The sequence below is a fragment of the Salmo salar genome, chromosome ssa10 (assembly GCF_905237065.1).
Source record: "Salmo salar chromosome ssa10, Ssal_v3.1, whole genome shotgun sequence".
Classification (NCBI taxonomy): Eukaryota; Metazoa; Chordata; class Actinopteri; order Salmoniformes; family Salmonidae; genus Salmo; species Salmo salar.
This window is the reverse complement of record NC_059451.1, coordinates 22,708,845-22,727,685: the sequence shown is the minus strand read 5'-3', so window position 1 is coordinate 22,727,685 and position 18,841 is coordinate 22,708,845. Positions and strand designations below refer to the sequence as shown.

General features: G+C 45.1%; 3 protein-coding genes across 3 annotated transcripts; all 3 read left to right on the top strand.

The window, feature by feature from the left end:
* The first annotated feature begins 2,108 nt into the window (after nt 1–2,108).
* LOC106613472 (ankyrin repeat domain-containing protein 24) lies at nt 2,109–9,902 on the top strand. The gene is made up of 10 exons (XM_045687517.1): nt 2,109–2,499; nt 2,848–2,919; nt 5,419–5,549; nt 7,322–7,410; nt 7,583–7,647; nt 7,751–7,808; nt 7,935–8,005; nt 8,160–8,266; nt 8,454–8,623; nt 9,502–9,902. The coding sequence occupies exons 2-10, from the start codon at nt 2,884–2,886 to the stop codon at nt 9,585–9,587; spliced, it is 813 nt and encodes a 270-aa protein (XP_045543473.1). The 5' UTR covers nt 2,109–2,499; nt 2,848–2,883; the 3' UTR covers nt 9,588–9,902.
* A 151-nt stretch (nt 9,903–10,053) lies between these two features.
* On the top strand, nt 10,054–12,864 carry LOC123724529 (ankyrin repeat domain-containing protein 24). Its single transcript, XM_045688606.1, has 5 exons — nt 10,054–10,185; nt 11,058–11,177; nt 11,295–11,427; nt 11,638–11,816; nt 12,347–12,864. Exons 1-5 carry the CDS (start codon nt 10,054–10,056, stop codon nt 12,515–12,517), a joined length of 735 nt encoding a protein of 244 aa, XP_045544562.1. The 3' UTR covers nt 12,518–12,864.
* A 62-nt stretch (nt 12,865–12,926) lies between these two features.
* Nucleotides 12,927–18,310, top strand: LOC123724390 (ankyrin repeat domain-containing protein 24-like). The gene is made up of 7 exons (XM_045687516.1): nt 12,927–13,757; nt 14,072–14,382; nt 15,474–15,707; nt 16,139–16,315; nt 16,914–17,096; nt 17,688–17,753; nt 17,866–18,310. Exons 1-7 carry the CDS (start codon nt 12,983–12,985, stop codon nt 17,938–17,940), a joined length of 1,821 nt encoding a protein of 606 aa, XP_045543472.1. The 5' UTR covers nt 12,927–12,982; the 3' UTR covers nt 17,941–18,310.
* Nucleotides 18,311–18,841: the final 531 nt, after the last annotated feature.

The window sequence follows — 18,841 nt, the reverse complement described above, 5'->3', positions numbered from 1 at the left end:
TTAAACGAAAATCAGGTTTAAAATACTCAGGAATTCAGATACTTGACCAGATCAGTGAAATGCTTGTTCTCATTGAACAACAAAACGATTCCAAACACATGAAAAGAGAATACAAGTTTTGTATAATTGCAATGTTTCCTCCCCCCCTCTCAATTTGTCCTCATGCCAGCACTCTCTTGCTGATTTGCCTGCCTTAATAGCAAATTAGGCTATGCCATTCAAAATTCTGTAAATGAGTTTGGTAAATTGGTAAGAGAGAAAAAAGAATTTCCTCTGCACAATAATGAACACTTACACCCACAAACTGTTATCAGTCTGACAAACACATTTTGAGCAAGCAAATAGATGTGTGGTGCCTGCCTGCCATACCCTCAAGGAAAAGCATGGTGAAGCAAAATCTGCAAATAAACACATAATAGAAAATATCCTTTCTGTTCAAAAGATAGCACATTGTCATATAGGGAAGTGGGCTTCATACGTCCACAGATGTCCTTTTTTGTCTGGACCACAGAGTTGTTAAGAAGCTAATTGAATTTCTAGTCCTGTGGGTGATACTGTTATCTGGGTTATCTGGGCCAGTTAAGACACCATAAATGCCTCATGACAGCCATGATCTCACTATCTCCCCGGGAGAAAGAGAGGATGATGTCATAGCTGAGCAGCAGCCTTCACTGCCATTGCCACAACTCCCCCCACACCCCACTGCTCCCACACTCTCCAAATTCCTTCTTCCAGACTGGTATGCCTGGCAGGAGGGACAGTGGGGAACAAAAGACTGAAGTAGAGCAAGAAAAGAAGGAAAGGCAGTATCCTCTGGCCCCTGCAGAGAGGAGGACACAACATCACATTTACTCATACAATGTTGTGTTTGAGTAAACAACATGCCTGGGTTTTCCACCAAGGACTCAAATTAAATCAAATGTAATGAAAACCCATTTGTGTGGAAATACTTTTACACAATCATTAATGAAGGCCAGTAACAGCATAGTAAATGTAATGCTTGGCATGTATCGCCATCTCTTGGTGATTTGAAAGAACTGCATAAAGTACAGCCTCATTCTCATGACAGACACCGGTTTAAATGATCTGATTAAATACGATGTGACACCTGTTGCAGGGGGCTGACCTGACTTGGCTGGTATGGTTTGTCTGTGCTGAACCTGGGGTTGAGTCTCTCCTGCTCAGCGACACCAGAGTTCCCAGAGACAGGCTAAAGTGCTCTGCTCTCCACCATTCGGGTCTCTGTTATGGGGCAATCCACATATGCTGTGTTCACACCGGCAGCCCAATTCTGATCTTTTTTTCACTAATTGGTCTTATTGACCAAAATTTTTTGTGGAAGGTACTGCGCTGGGTACATACCCCCGTGCACTCAATGTTGTTGAGATACAGTATATCGTTAGTGGAGAAACTGTGAAGCAAGTTGTAGCCCATTGCCTGTTTCTGTTTATACGTTTTTTATTAAAGAAGGTGAAACAATGTTGTGTTTATTTGCTGGAGTTGCTTCTGCTGCTGCAGCCTTCGCTGTAAAATATAGCACGTTGCCATGGTGCTTCGGATGTGACTGGTCAAAATACCATTTTGTGGAAAAATGATCCGATTTGGACTGCCTGTGTAAACGTAGCCATTGTCTCATCCATCCCGCTGTAAAGAACAGATTTCCGGGATAATTCCGTTTGCTTTGGAGGGTTATACACAGAATGTCCAGTAGCTTCATTTAGATAGATATGTATTTTATTTGTAAGTAAATTAGTGTAGGGTATGTATAGTGTTATAATTGCCTGAGCCACGTTCAGTTAAAATGTGATGTTTTACAAGAAAACATGAATATTTACTATTATGTAAGCTAATAACCTACCCAGCTCTCTGTACAAGCCAAATTTCGTTTAAAGTGCTTTGTACCTTTTCAACTTTTTTAGGCGACACTGTTTACTTTCTTTTCCATCTCTTGTCCTGGTGCACTACTGTACTTCCGGGCTGATCTTAAATCCCACCCCCCAATTATCATCATTGGCTACGTCTTTTTGCTTTGGTCTTAGTGATTGGCTATAATGTATCAAATAATGTATCCAAGTCCCAAAGTCATACAAACTGCAACATTTGACCTAATACGTTACAGTGTTACAATTTGGGATATGCGGCAATACACTCTGTGACGACAAACTGCAATGCAGCGAAACATGGTTTATCGCAATAAACCAGATTATTTCTAATGAGAAATTACTTTTATTTGATATGAAAGTTGAATCGTTATCCTCAAGTGACAAATATGAGTTATCCCAATATTTACATAAAAAATGCACACCACACGAAATCTGTCATGTACGCCTGCCAATCAAAATCCGATCAGGCTGTTGATGCGTAGGTGATTGGAGGATCTGGAAGAAAGGGCAGGTGCATTTGAAAGTCCAAAAGGGATGGATCAATTGTGTACGTTGCGGCAGCAGGCAACTCACGGGACAGAAGAAACCCCCTCCAAAAAACACAACTCTACCTCAGGTATTTCTTTCTATACCAATTGAATGTTGAGGATTTAGCCTAATGTGTGTTGGTCTACTACATGCTTATCACATATGTACTACCACTGTATTATTACCTGTAAATGTATTGGTTTCCCAAAAGGCAAAATGCTTCTTTAATAAAACTGAGAATAGCCCTGTGTCTCAATGGATTCCATTCTAAAAATATATGGTGGTTTATCACACAAGACTCCATCAAACCTGGTTATTGTTGTATTGTATGCTATGCAAAGGGAAACCTGTTTGAATGCATGTTAAAAGCTAGCAACCCACATGTGTTTGGCAGATTGAAATACTATGGTGAGTAAATTGGTGTATTTCTTTTCAGTTTCCCTTTCCTGGATGCAAAGTGCTATAAACCAAAATGAAGAGCCTCAAGGCAAAGTTTAAGAAGAATGAGGTAAGAGGCAAGAGTAGGAGACGGTCTCTTACAAAACCATCCACCTCATGCACTGATATCTACATACACTGAGTCAGGTTACGTTTAGAGTTCGTAGGTGTATTTAGGTGCAGTAAAAAGTATTATTCAAACTTTTTTGGGACCTGATATTGACTGCTATTGGTGGTGATAGGGTGTTCTTTGTCTGATGGCTATCTGTATGTAGGTCCCAGTGCTCACATGCAGTATGTGTGTGGGGGGCACTGGTCTGGGTGTCAGTATCACTGAGCAGCAGGGGAGCAGGCCAGTCTATAGACTGATGCTGTAACCAGAGCTCTCAGGTAGCCTTCAATTATTCAGCCCCCCCCTCCACAAACACACACGTATTGTGCTGCACACACACATTCAAATAATCCTTCATTTCCTGCTATCGTCCCCATCCCATTATGCAGGTGGTTGTAATGTCAGGGTGAAAATAAAGTAATCAATCCCAAGACAAGAACCAGTCTGTACTAATTTTGTATAGCCTAATGTAAATGTCCAAGCAACTGGAGCCTTGTGTTTGGTAGCTAGCAGCTGGTAGCTATAGCGTTGTGTGGCTATGCTATACAGAAAGCTCTGAGTAGAAATTCAACTCCTGTGTGCCTTGGCCTGTTTTAGTGAGAGATCCCCAGAGCCTGAGTGATATGGCTGCTCTGCTGGGTTGAAGCTGAGAGAGAACAGAGTAAGTTATTAATCAGTCGATGACTTACCCTCTCACTGGGAGGGATGCTCAGATTTTCATTTAGAGAGATAGAGCGAGAGGGTGGGAGAGATATGGAGGGGGAGCGAGAGGGAATCACACTATATGGACTAGATGGAGCACAACTCAGGTAGCTTATCATCCATTTTAATTTGTCTCACGATGTTGGTCACACCCAGACCACACATAAGCAGACTATAGAGAATAGAAACAGCCCACATAACTGGTTATTAATGTTCGTATACACTTCCCTCATTTCTAGAGTTAATCAATTGATAGAACAATGCATAATGCAAACAGAAAAGGATATAGTTACTTTATGATCTCAGTTTAGATTAGATTATTTCACTTATTGTGACGGTTACTTCTAATGCTGTAAGTGGCTGCGTCCAGGTCAGACGAGAGTCGAGCAAGGATGTTATTATTCTAGAATTTATATAGGGTTGAGGGTAGCCTAGCGATTAGAGCGTTGGGCCAGTAACCGAAAGGTTGCTGGTTTGAATACCCAAGCCGACAAGGTGAAAAATCTGTCGGTGCCCTTGAGTAAGGCACTTAACCTTAATTTGCTCCAGGGATGACGTATTATAACAAATTTCACTGCATCTATCCGGTATATGTGACAATAACTCGTTCTTTTTTTTAATCAGCATGTCCCCTCTGCCCTACCTTGGCATTACCAGCCAGCTATTTTCTCCTCTTTCTGCTGAGCATTCATCTTCTCCTGATGCACACAGGCCCAGAGAAAGAGTGTGGCTAGGCTGCCTAGTCCAAGTAGGACAGCACAGGGAGGGAGAGAGCTGACTGAAATAAATGGACAGACTGTGAGAGGAGCGAGAGGAGGTAGAGAAGACAGGACTAGGCTGGGGTGAAAAATAAGAAGGGCACCAAAAGAGGAAGGTGTGTGTGTGTGTGTGTGTGTGTGTGTGTGTGTGGAGATAGAGAGAGTGTGTGTGCCAGGTTGAGACTGCAGACTGAGTCCGTAGGTCCCTGAGAGCAGCAGCACAGGAAGAGTGGAAGGTGTTTTGGCTGAGAGAGCAGAGCACTGCGTATGGAGAGCGACGTTATCGTGAGACTCAGAGGGCTGAAGCAGTGTGTGTGTTTGTGCAAGGAAGTATAGCCTAATGTTTATCTTTAGGATGTGCATCATCATGGTTCTGTTTTGATACATGCATGGGGTTGTCGATTGTTTTCAGCGAGGTTTATGCTGTGCATTTCTGCTTTGTCATTAAGTCAGTGCTAAGTTAGTGTTAAACTCTGATGCTGTATTTAAGGCCTAGTGGCAATTGAGTAGTGTGTATGTTTGTGTGTGTCAGAATTCTGATCAGGCAGTGCACCGCTCTATGGGTCTATGGATCCTTCCTAGCTCTATCGATCGTCAGCTCTGAGCCTGATGAAGCGTTATTTCTGTCCCTGTTTCAGCTTACTGGTGGTAGGTACACTCTCTTTTACATCTGTTTGACCTCAGCTGTCTTTTCATTGTACTTTCTCTCTACTTTTTCTGGCAAAAACTGTTCAAAATGAATGTTGTGTACTGTGTGTAATGTCCCATAGAAGCAATCAGCTTGTGCCGTATGTCCATCGTCATTTCACTTTGACGAGTATTAGATTTGGCAGTCTCATCTAGACCTATGGTTAGTCATCACTCAGATCTTTGTATAGTATGTAATCAGATAGGGGTCCATGTCTATTCTGTACTGTATGTACTGTAATTTGGTTAGCTCTGATCATGAGCCCCAGGTTGCGACTGAGTCGTGACCCATCTGTCCCTGTCTCCTCAGAGTCAGGACTGGAGTAAGAGCGATGAGAGACTGCTGCAGGCTGTAGAGCAGAACGAGCCTGACAAAGTAGCTGCCCTGATTGTGAAGAAGGGACTTTGTCCCACCAAACTGGACATGGAGGGAAAGTCAGCGTAAGTACCAGCACTTAGGGCCAGTTTCCCGGACACAGACTAAGCCTAGTCTTAGACTAAGAAGCACTTTCAATGGAGAATCGTTATTGAACTTGCTGATTAGTCTTGGGCTAGGTTTAAATGCACCACGAAATGGCCCTTACTGTTCAAGCTGTGTCACTGCGGGTAAATAGTTTAAATTCTCCTTTCTACTTTCTTTGTTGCATTACTAAACTCAGCAAAAAAAGAAACGTCCCTTTTTCAGGACCCTGCCTTTCAAAGATAATTCATAAAAATCCAAATAACTTCACAGATCTTCATTGTAAAGGGTTTAAACACTGTTTCCCATGCTTGTTCAATGAACCATAAACAATTAATGAACATGCACCTGTGGAACGGTCATTAAGACACTAACAGCTTACAGACAGTAGGTAATTAAGGTCACAGTTATGAAAACTTAGGACACTAAAGAGGCCTTTCTACTGACTCTGAAGAACACAGAAAGAAAGATGCCCAGGGTCCCTGCTCATCTGTGTGAATGTGCCTGAGGCATGCTGCAAGGAGGCATGAGAACTGCAGATGTGGCCTGGGCAATAAATTGCAATGTCCGTACTGTGAGACTCCTAAGACAGCGCTACAGGGAGACAGGATGGACAGCGGATCATCCTCGCAGTGGGAGACCACGTGTAACACCTGCACAGGATCGGTACATCCGAACATCACACCTGCGGGACAGGTACAGGATGCAACAACAACTGCCTGAGTTACACCGGGAACGCATAATCCCTCCATCAGTGCTCAGACTATCCGCAATAGGCTGAGAGAGGCTGGACAGAGGGCTTGTAGGCCTGTTGTAAGGCAGGTCTTCACCAGACATCACTGGCAAAAATGTCGCCTATGGGCACAAACCCACCGTCGCTGGGCCAGACAGGACTGGCAAAAAGTGCTCTTCACTGACGAGTCGCAGTTTTGTCTCACCGGGGGTGATGGTCGGATGAAGGAATGTTTATCGATGAAGGAATGAGCGTCTGTACTCTGGAGCGGGATCGATTTGGAGGTGGAGGGTCCGTCATGGTCTAGGGCGGTGTGTCACAGCATCATCGAACTGAGCTTGTTGTCATTGCAGGCAATCTCAACGCTGTGCGTTACAGGGAAGACATCCTCCTCCCTCATGTGGTACCCTTCCTGCAGGCTCATCCTGACATGACCCTCCAGCATGACAATGCTACCAGCCATACTGCACGTTCTGTGTGTGATTTCCTGCAAGACAGGAATGTCAGTGTTGACATGGCCAGCGAAGAGCCCGGATCTCTATCCCATTGAGCATGTCTGGGACCTGTTGGATCGAAGGGTTAGGGCTAGGGCCATTCCCCCCAGAAATGTCCGGGAACTTGCAGGTGCCTTGGTGGAAGATTGGGGTAACATCTCACAGCAGCAAGAACTGGCAAATCTGGTGCAGTCCATGAGGAGGAGATGTACTGCAGTACTTAATGCAGCTGGTGGCCACACCAGATACTGACTGTTACTTTTCATTTTGACCCCCTCTTTGTTCAGGGACACATTATTCCATGTCTGTTAGTCACATGTCTGTGGAACTTGTTCAGGTTATGTCTCAGTTGTTGAATCTTATGTTCATACCAATATTTACATATGTTAAGTTTGCTGAAAATAAACACAGTTGACAGTGAGAGGACATTTCTTTTTTTGCTGAGTTTACTAGTATTGATGATCTTGTTGATTATCTTCTTGTTGATTATCTTCATCACCATAAGGACATGATCTCTTCCTGGTAGGTTCCATCTCTGTGCGTCTCGGGGTCGTCTGGACTGCTTGGAGGTCATCCTGGCTCACGGGCCAGACATTAACGTGACAGATGGTACAGGTGAGACGACAGTCTCATTACCTGAACATGTTGTTAACACATTTAGTGTCACGGACCGCCAAGGTAACGCTTTGTGGCTATAACTGGTCAAAACAATTACAACATGCTCTCTTGCTACTCTCATTCTTTCCTTCTTTCTCTTGGTGATTGAAATGGCCTCATCAACTCCAAGGCTTCAGTGCCCTTCACCTTGCAGCCAAGAACTGCCAGCCTGAGTGCCTGAAGAGACTATTACAGGTACAATAGACAGTCAGACACAGTTAATATTACTACGATACATGGAAAATAAGGTATGCCGTTATCATGCATTTTTGGTGAAATGCGTCTCATACTCCCACAGGAGAGATTGTCTGTAGACTCCACAGACAGCTTTGGCCGGACAGCTTTGCATCACGCAGGTCTGCAATGCACTAGCTACTGTATAATACAATTGATTACAGCACTGTTTGTGTAACACTGTAAACAACTCAACCATTTTGTACTTTCCATTTGTTTCACTATGGTGTCTGTCCGTCTTCCTGCAGCTGTGAGCGGCTGCTTGTCCTGCACTGAGACTCTGTGGGACTTCAAAGCCAGTCTGGATACCCAGGATGGGGTAAGTGGCATCGGCCTTAGACTGTCTCTGTACAGCAGCAGCCACCAAGCTAGGTCCAGGAGAGCTAAAGGGTGTGCAGGGTTTTGTTACAGCCCATCACTAACACACATGATTCAATCAACCATGTTAAGTCATTGTGGCCTCGCTATCTCAGGATGGGGTGACCGCGCTGATCCTAGGAGCCCAGATGAGCAGAGTGGAGCTGTGTGCTTTCCTGTTGGACCGAGGGGCCAATCCCAACATACAGGACAGCCAGGGCAGGTACTTCAACAAGACTCAACAAACAAGGCTTTGTATTAGATTGACTTATGCAAAACAAACTGTGAACATAAGACAAAGGTGACGGCTGGCTATGTAGTCAGATAGACCTGCAGTGTTTCATGAGGGGCTAAATGTATGTTATGTGTCCTGCTCTTATGTTCTTGATCTTGTGTTTTTTATGTTGTAGGTCAGCCCTGATGCTGGCCTGTGAGAGTGACAGTGCAGAGACTGTGGAGGCGTTGCTAAGGGGAGGGGCTAACCCACATCTGGCCGACGCTCTCGGACACCACGCAGCCCACTACGGCGCAACCGCCGGCAACCAGCGCATCGCACAGCTGCTGCAAAACAGAGCTCCAGGTAACCAACGGTAACCTTTGGTTGTCTCCCCTGCCGACTGCAGCAGGATTGGGCTCAATTCCATTTCAATTAGGATTTTTACAATGGTTGAATTGGAATTTCCATCCACCCTCTGAATTGAAATGGAATCGACCCCGACTATGCACTGCAGCCCTACTCTGGGCTCTGGCAGTGGCAGTCTGGTGCATAGAATTATAATCGATAGAATAGACTAATTCAACTCAACATTTCCTGCTGGGTGTATGGAGGCCATATTTGGTGTACCATTTCAAATGTTTAATCAATTGACATGGTAACTGCCACAAAGCGATGTCTGCTGTTGGGTGTACTGTACCAAAATCCATGGTGCTTTATCCTTTCTATCAGCTGTAATTCTATGGTCTGGGTTATGGCCTCAATCTGATCCCCCAGGAAATGGCTGTAATGTGAGGAAGTCGATGAAGGAGACAGCTGGGGGTAATTGTAACAGGCTGAAACAGAGAGGGAAGGCTTGCTGCACTTTTATCTTTAAACAAAGGCTTGCTGATTTACAAAAAACAGATGTGTGTATCGTTTGAAATGGAGGTGAATGAAAATAGAGCAGTCCCTAAAATGTCTCTGGTGTATCTGATATATGAGGAGTCTTGTAGCTTACAGCTTACAGTAGGGCTGTTGTGTGGTGGTATAATGTGTGCGACAGGATATAGGAGGATTTTTTTCATTTAGCTTTTTGGGGAATGCTTTTGTGGGTAATGGGTATGCTTTTTAGCTTTAACTGCAGTGTAAATCATTGTGTGTGTGTGTGTGTGTGTGTGTGTGTGTGTTTGTGTGAGTGTGTTGAATCTCAATGGACCAGAGGTTTAAAGGCCTTGCTGTTTGTCTCTCCCATGCATATGTAGCCACTGAGGGCAATGGAGAAGAGGTAACTTACCACTCATCATTTCATTTTCATTTTCACTCACTACACATTCATGTAAAAACATAGCCAGTATTACTGAATTGTACATAATAGACTTTACGACATAGGAACAAACACCAACTTCTTATCACATGTTCAATCTACAACAACAACATTTGAACAACAACAGCTGAAGTAACATCTCACAAGGAAAACATGTAAAAATCTCATTACAAGACATTTTAGGCTACAGTACTGCTTGCTTTGTTTTGGACCTTGCTGCTCCTCTCCTCCTGCTTTCCCCTGTTCCCCTGTTCCTTCTGTTTGTTTGTGCCTCCAGCGACAGCCCCCTCCTCCCCCTCCCCTACCAGGGGGTACAACCCCCCGCAAGAGGAAAGCCCCCCCTCCTCCGCACTCCCCTCCCCAGGTACGACTGCAGCTCTAGAGATGGATGACATAGTTGTTACTTTGACATATCAAAATGCTTTTTGTATGATTCTTACTAACTCTTACTTATGCTGTGATAATCATGCTCATAATAACTTTGATAACCATGTTCCAGGGCTCCCCGCCATCTCCTGCCTCCCAGAGCCCTCCTCCCCCTGCCTCTCCTGAGCCTCAGACCCAGAGACCCGCTCCCCCTCCTCAGTCCCCAGAGACGCAACGCTCTGCTCAGGCTAACCTTGTGAGTTACGTCCCTGCCACTGCATAGTGTATGCATAGCACCTAGGGTTGCAAAACTACCGGTAATTTACCAAAGTTACCGAAATGTTCTGCAATTTTGGTAATTAATAGGTCATCTATTTTATATCTTTGTCTATATTTTCCATGAGTTTCTAGTAGATGGTTCAAGAGATAATAGCCTAATTTATGAAAAAAGTATCTAATCAACAATGGCATTATTTTCAATGAACTCTGCAACTCTTCCAACTATTTCCTTTTTTCGCAACTACCACCAGTTTGGCGGCAAAAAATGAACAACAAAGACCTACTGACATAGCTAGTAAAATATATAAAAGTGTGAAAAATATAAAGGATATTTAATGCTGTAACCCTCATTTTAAACATCAATGTTATTCAATAAATTGATGGTTTATATTTAGGTTAATGTTTTACAGTTTTGTCATGTTTTTTTACATTTTAAAATGATTGTATTATTGTATATATTTTACAAGTGATAAGGCCACACAGAAGGCCAGAGATAATTACAGACACCTGTGATAATCTGAATTAACCAAAAAGGCAACTCACGTCTGTTAGTTTACTGATAAATGTTACCAGAAATATACCCTCCATTTGCAACGCTAATAGCACCTAAGCATACAGGAGATAAAATATGCTTATACATATGGTATACAACCTTAACACATCTCAATTCAAGGTACTCATCTTTAGATATACATTTTTAGGATCAGTATTTATGACTGTAGCAGACAGTAACAGACAATACATAGCGAATGACTATCTACTGTATTCAATTTGAGACTGCTAATGAGTACGGTGCTGCTGTGCGACTGTGATATTACTGATAGGTATTGCTATGTGTGTGTCTGTGAGATGGAGGATGAGGAGGTGTTTGAGGAGATCCGCAGACTGCGTCTGGAAAGGGGACGTCTGCTCCAGAAGATCAAAGGTCTGGAGCAGCAGCAGAACAGCGCCCACACTGCCCTGGAGGAGGTACTGCATGCAATTGTCACTTCCGAGCTTGAGCTCAAGCTCAAACGCCTGTTCCCTAGAAACCTCTCATATATCTGAAAAGAAATCCGCTGTGAACTCACTCTCTCCCTGTGCTAGCTGACTCAGCTGAGAGAGCGTCTGCAGCAAGCGGAGGCAGAGCGGGACAGGCTGCAGACTGAGCTGGAGGAGCTGAAGGCAGGTCAGGTGATCGGTGCCAGTGACTCAGATGACGACATGCTGGACTTCCCAGGTGTGTGTGGGTAGAGAGGGAATACTGCTGGCAGTTTGTTAAATTTGTTAAACTGACCAGTTGTTGGATAGATGGACTTAGGATATAGCAGCCTAATGAGAGTCATACCAAGATGATGAATCATCACTCAAATTCTAGCTACTGACATGGCAATGGCTGATGTTTTGTTAGTCAAAATATGGCATTGATTTACCTCTGTCTATCTTGAAGGTGCTGAGAAGCTGCTCTCCAGGCGGTCGAGAGAGTCTCCCTCTGCTCTGGACGAGGGGGAGGCAGACTCCCTCAACCCCACCTCTCCTGGTCCTGCAGACCCAGACACTGTGACTGAGCTACGCAGACAGCTGAAGGAGCTGGCCTTACAGAATCAGGAGCTGGTCCTGAAAGTGCAGGTACCAAACACACACACAGCATCGGCTAATGAATTGATAGAGAGGGAGTTATTAAAAGGCCCTTCAGAGTCCAGAGTAGTACTGATGATGCTGCTGGTTCAAGGCTGGCTGAGCAGCATCAGATTGGACCATTAGTCATAATCACGTTATAGGCCTATGATGTAGCATCCAGCTAGAAATAGAATAATAGCATCACAGAGAGGCACAGAGACTGGTTGCAGGCATTCTTCACTAACTGGGTCATGGTCTGTACAAGTAGACAGAATCGGGACAAAGGGTTACAGCCTGGCTACCATGGGAGGGTGTGTCTGAGGCTGTGTACTGCATGAGGGCTAGTACAAGGGCTGGTATAAAGTCTGAACCTGTCACCAAGGAGGAGTAGAGGAGTTCTGTGACTGGCGACCTGAGTTTATAAAGTTTTGACAATAGGAAAATAGGATGCTTAACCTATGATATACATATCACAACTGCTAGAGAACAAACAAACCCTCACTGATCATTTCTGTGCTGTGATCTTGTGTGGTTTGCAGATGCTGGAGATGTTTGAGAAAGATGACACTGACATGCAGACATCCGGCCCAGACTTTGTCCCCACGGCTCTGTATGACTCCCTGAGGAGGGAGTTTGAAGCTCTGCAGGAGCACTACTCCCAGGCCCGGGCTTCAGCTGAGGCCTCCAGCATGGCAGGGGAACAGGGGTAAGGATTACCACCCACACCATCTTACACCAGCCACCTTATACCTTCTGGATAAGAGCATCTACTAAATGACTAAAATGTCACATTCACACCACCCACTAGGGTTCGAGTTCCATTTGTAGAGGTGCCCTGGGGTGCTGAGCACTACCATGAGGGCACCCCGGTAAGGACTAAAGTATTAAATCAACATGGACACCCCCATAATGGTTCAACATATTAACACTGGTCCAGCCCACTATTTTTAGCATCTTTAAGCCAACTATTTAAGAGTCAGTGTGTAATTTGAACCCTGCCAGCCACAGTATTGTAATTAGAAGATTCTAGCTAGCATAATGTGCCTCTACAACCATAGTTAAAACTCTCACTTCACTTCAGTTCTGATATTTGTTGTCTTTTCTGCAGGTGTGAGGAAGTGGAAGGGGGAGGAGAGGGGGAGTCAGGGGCAGAGGGGAAGGAGAGAACAGAGGAGATGGAGGGGGAGAGCAGTAAGGAGCTGAAGGAGAGGCTGTGTGGGCTGGAGGAGCAGCTGGCCCACTCCCAGTCTGAACTGGAGGAGCTGAGAGAACAGGTGCACCTTGGGGTCTACTCCATGGAACAGGCGGGGGACCATGGGGGCACGGTGGGTGAGACGGAGGGGGCGAGCCAGGAGACGCAGCAGCTGAGAGAGAGGGTGAGGGACCTGGAGGCGGCGCTGAAAGAGCGAGAGAGACAGGGGGAGGGACAGAGTGAGGGTGAGAGCACAGGGGACAATGACACGGTCAAACAGCTGAGAAAGAAAGTTAAGGAACTACAGGCAGCCCTGGAAGATAAAGGAACAGAAAAAGAGGGCGAAAAGGAGGACGGAGGAGGGGAGAGTGAGACAGTGAGGAGCCTCAGGGAGAGGGTGAGCGAGCTTGAAGCCGACCTGGCAGAGAGCAAGGAGTCAGGGAGAGCGGGGGAAAGGAGAGAGGGTGTGGTAAAGCAAGAAGGGGAGGTGGTGCGGAGGCTGCAGGGGCGTGTGGGGGAGCTGGAGGAGGAGCTGAGGCAGTGTGTTCCCCGTTTGGAGCTGGACGAGGTGCAGGTGACCCTGGGTCTGCAGTGTGAGCAGCTGGCCAGGGAGAGGGCTGAGGCCAGCCTGAGACTGAACGAGGCTTTACTGGAGCTGGAGAGACTACGTCCCCCCAGCCCCACACACCACCAAGGAGACGAGGAGGAGGAAGAGGAGGAAGATAGGTCTGAGGGGTCAGAGCCCTCTATCACATCAGGTGTGTTTCCCTGGTGTCTAACTGGTGCCCTGTTACTGTTATACTCCGGTATTATAATATCCTCTACCTTATCTGTCATCTTTGCTCTCTTTGTGGCACAAGGACAAATTATTTCACTGTAGTCAATCACAGTGGTAAGCTTTAAATAACTTGTTTATAACCATTCATTTACTGTCATGTAATGACTTTCATGTCTCTCCGAGTTTGTGACGGCAGTTCTGTCCAATCAGAACTCTTTCTGAGGCTTTGCGTGATGACACTTCTCACCAATCAGAGCACTCTCTAAGTCTGTGATATTTCTTCTCTCCAATTAGAGCCTTCCCTGAGACAGGTGAGAGAGGAACTGGAGGTGGCTAGGCAGGAAGCAGCTCAGGCTCTGGACTGTTTGTGCGCGGAACGCGAGGGCCGGGCTCAGGACACCCTCCACATGAGAGACGCAGTATCCCTGTCCCAACACACAGAGGCGCTGTCGGCCCTGTCGGAGCAGCTGGCCCAGACAGCCCAGGAGCTGCAGGCAGAAAGGGCCCTGCGATGCCATGCCCAGACTGAGACGGCTAGGCTAGAGGCCCAGCTACAGGACACACAACAGGACCTTATACCCAGGGAGGAGCACAACAAAGTTAAGGTTAGCTTGAAGAGAAATGCATGCAAGCGACGAGGGAGTTAGCCTCAGATCATATATATATATATATATTGAGGTTTAAAGTAAATGGATATTAGGCTATCATAAATACAACATAAGTTTTAGCACAAATGACTAAGCACCAGAATTGTGTATGACCCACATTTGGCCATGTATGGCACCACTTCTGTCAATCATATACAGCCAGTCCCTCCAGGATTCCGCGATTCTGCAATCGCAATTTCTTTTGCAAAATCAACAATTCCATGCATATTATCTGCGGGCTTGCAAATTTGACCAATCACTGTACTATTTCCACATAAAACAGTAAATCATTGCAATTTTATCGCAAAAAAAACGGACCTATCACCACAGTACAAAAAAAGGGCGCGCAATTTCAACTGCACATTTACTGCATAATATAGTTCAATCAAGCCACATGTCAACAAACTCTTTACCTCGTCCGCACATTTTCGTGACAAATTGGACAAAATCATTGCATATTGCTATGCAAAATATCAGAATTGCCCCAGCAAAAACAAGCATTTTTCCCCGGAAATATCACAAAAAATCCTGGTGAAATCTTGGAGGAACTGAGTAGCCTACACTACAGTACCACAGATAGATCAATGAGACCGATATTTCACCGGATGTATAAATGTGAAGCATCCAGTGATGAGAGGAAGCCCAGTGGCCGGCAGTGGGAGAAGAGGGAGCAAGATGGATTTTGGCAACCTTCTGCTAATTTTCTCATCGATGAAACATTTGATCTCCATATAGTTTTCTGTTTCCAAAACTAAAATCTGAAAAAAACTGAGTGGACTGCGTTTTGTGGACTTTACCATTTGCCAAAGTTTCAAAAAATTGCCTTGTTAGGAGTGCAAAGGGCAAATTGAGTTATTGTGCACGTCACAGAGTAGCCGTTCCCTAATGGAAATGTTCCAATAAATTCTAAAACGCCCACTGTGATTAATTTTCTCCCATTGAAAACGACATGCTCTGGTCTATCCTGGGTTAGTTGTAAAAAATCTTTGACAGTACTATGAAAGTAGTACTTCCTGACTTCATGCTGTCTACTGTTCCTGTTGTATCAGTTGGAGCTGCAGCGCGCTCTGCAGGCCAGTGAGAGCAGTGCGGCGGAGGCCAAGGATGCTCTGAGTGTGAAGGAGACAGAGCTGAGAGACATGAGGTCCCAAAAGGCTGTGGAACAGGGCCTGGTGTCCAAGGAGGACCACGAGTCCCAGCGCCTCTCACTGCAGGCCGATATCAACACACTCACCGCCCGATTCAATGACCTCACGCGCAAACATGAGAAGACCTGCACCGAGGTGTGTGTGTGTGTGTGTGTGTGTGTGTGTGTGTGTGTGTGTGTGTGTGTGTGTGTGTGTGTGTGTGTGTGTGTGTGTGTGTGTGTGTGTGTGTTGTTCTTGTTTACCAAAATACTGTGAATTTGAAGAAAGTTAGAGACGGAAACATTAACTCAAGAGTGGACTAAAAGCCACATGCTACAGACTACAGGTTGGACTGTTGCCACAATAGCGGACAAACTGATGTGCACCAGGGTTTCCTTTCTCCTTTTGCGTTATTTATGTGTGTGTTCTATATCTCCTTACATCCTTTTCCCTTATGTCATCTATCTCCCCCCTTTCTAGGGGCGCTGTACTACTATGGCTGACCCTGTAAAACAACACATTTCACTGCATCTATCCGGTGTGTGACAATAAAACATCTTTCTTTCTCCCTGTCTCCCTCCCAACAGGTGTTCCAGGTGCAGCGGGAGGCTCTGTTTAATAAGAGTGAACGTCAGGTGGCCGAGGCTCAGCTGGCCACGGCGCAGCAGCAGCTGGCTGACCTGCAGGCCCAGTCCAGCCACATCCAGGAGCTCCACAAAGACATCAAGGACTCCCAGGGCCTGGTCAAGGAGAAGGACCGCAAGGTGAGACAGAGACACAGATGGTAGAAGTTAAATTGAGCGACACTGTACTTTATTTGGAAATCGACCCCTAGCCCCTACCCATCCACATCGCTTAGACCAAACGCCACATCAACTAATGTTTCTTTTCCATGATGAGTCTGGATTTCATCTCCTCCCTCATGACTTCTCGAATGCGAACAAATTCAAACCGTTTTGATTGGTCAAAGTAACCGATGGGTTGGGCCAGAGCCTGAACACATGTGGGTAAAATCATTGGCTTTGATACTCTGATTGGTTAGAGACGATCCAATCGCTGATGACTTGTTTTGTACAATGCCCCACTCATTAACATCAGCAGAAACAACTTTTACGATGGCGGTCTCAGACTGAAAGTACGTAGCGGTAAATAAAAAGAGCAGTGGAATTAAATTCAGTATAAGTCATCAGGCAACCTACCCCTTGCTGGTAAGCTGGGTGGTCATGTTGCTGTCCATTCCTTTTAGATCAACACATAGTGCTGAACGGTGAGGGCATGAGTGTGATTTGGAACTGAGAAAAAAACTATGGGAAATGAAGGGATCTGTGATCTCCCTCCCTCTCTCTCTCTTGTTGTGTGTAGATAATGGAGCTCTCTAAGGAGGTTTTCCGTCTGAAGGAGGCTCTGGGGGCCCTGAGTCCTCCTCTGGGACTCTCCTCCTCCCACTCCTCCTCTCACTCCCACTCTGAGAGAGTCCCCCCTGTGAACCCTGGCCAGCAGGTGGCGCTGCAGAACAGAGTGGCTGTACTCTCCAAGGAGCTCCAGGTGAGGGCATCACTGAGCCAAAACAAATACCAAATACCTGTCACGTCCTGACCAGTAAGGGGTCTATTTGTTATTTTAGTTTGGTCAGGACGTGGCAGAGGGTATTTGTTTTCATGGTTTTGTGTATGTGTTTAGATAGAGGGATATTTTTGTGTAGAGTGTTTCTGGGGTTTATTGGTGTAAGTGTCGATGTAGAGGGGGTAGTTGATTTAGGTGGTTCGGGGTGTGTGTGTATTGTAGAGGGGTATTTGATGTATGTGTTCCGGGGTGTTGGGTATGTTCTTGTGTTTGTATTTCTAAGGGGTTGTTCTAGTTTTGTATTTCTGTGTTGGCCTGGTATGACTCTCAATCAGGAACAGCTGTACATCGTTGTTGCTGATTGAGAGTCATACTTAGGTCGCCTGTTTTCACCTGTTAGTTTGTGGGAGATTGTGGTGGTCTGTTTTTCCTTCTTTGTCCCAATAAAAGAAGATGAGTGTACATATTCCCCGCTGCGTTTTGGTCTCAATCCTACGACTACCGTGACAATACCTAGGTTCATGGTTTAAAGAACGCTGGAGCATACTGTCTGTATTGTATATCTTATTACAGGATTGGGAACGGAAGCACAGACAAGTTGTAGCTGTATACCGATCCCATCTACTGGCTGCTGTACAGGTAAGTCCAACTCTATGCACCCTTGTAGAAGACATGTCATTATCAGGTCAGTGCAATATGAAGTGTTGTTGTGTAGTTGATGGGATGTGAATGAGACTTGTATCTTCCTCAGGGCCGGATGGATGAGGAGGTCCAAGATCTCTTACTGCAGATCCTGAGGATGTCACACAAGGACCAGGGTTACTGACCCCCCCCCCCCCCCACACACAGGCAGTGTACTCCCTGTGCAATGGAAGACACAACGGGCTATGGGACCCATCACTGTACTATACCATCTACTAACTACAGTATATGTACACACTTACTGAAAGCAACTGGTCTGTTCTGCATACAGTACGTGTAGCCTTGGAAAGACATAGAGGCTAGCCCCTTCATGACTAGCGTTGAACTGGATAGACATGGACAGGTATGGTTGTCTGGTATCAGAAAGAGAAATGTCTGTATAGATAATTACTTGTATTGAGTAACAAGAATGTATGTCTTGTCTCAATCGTGTGATGAGCCTAGTGATTGAATATATTTTGTATGATATTCTTACAATAAAGATGTAGAAAGAAACCAAAATCCTGCCTCTACCTCCTTGTTTAGATGTTTATTTATTGGATACTTTTATTTATTGGATAAATAAAAGCTCAAAGGTGATAGGACTAACATGCAGGAGCTTTTCAGCGATTTTCCTCTATCTGTTTTAGTCCAGGGATATCAGTGGGTGCTGACATGTGCTCCCATAAAGCCTGACATCCTACATTCCTAATAAATCCAGATGAAGCGCCTTGGTCATGTGATCTACTGACCTCAAACAAGGTTTAGAATGTCCACTGTCTACACTTCTATATTGCACATCCTTTAGTTTGTCCATTTTCATCTCGCATGTTTTAACACTACATTTTTTTAACTTTCTAATTTCAATAGCTCCTTGGTCATTTGACCTACTGGGCTCAAACAAGGTTCAGAATGTACAATCAGTGGGCCTACACATTGCACACCCTTTAGTTTGTCCATTTTCATCTCACACAATTTTACATGAATTTTGTAAACATTCTAATTTCAATAGCTCTTTGGTCATGTGATCTATTGGACTCAAACAA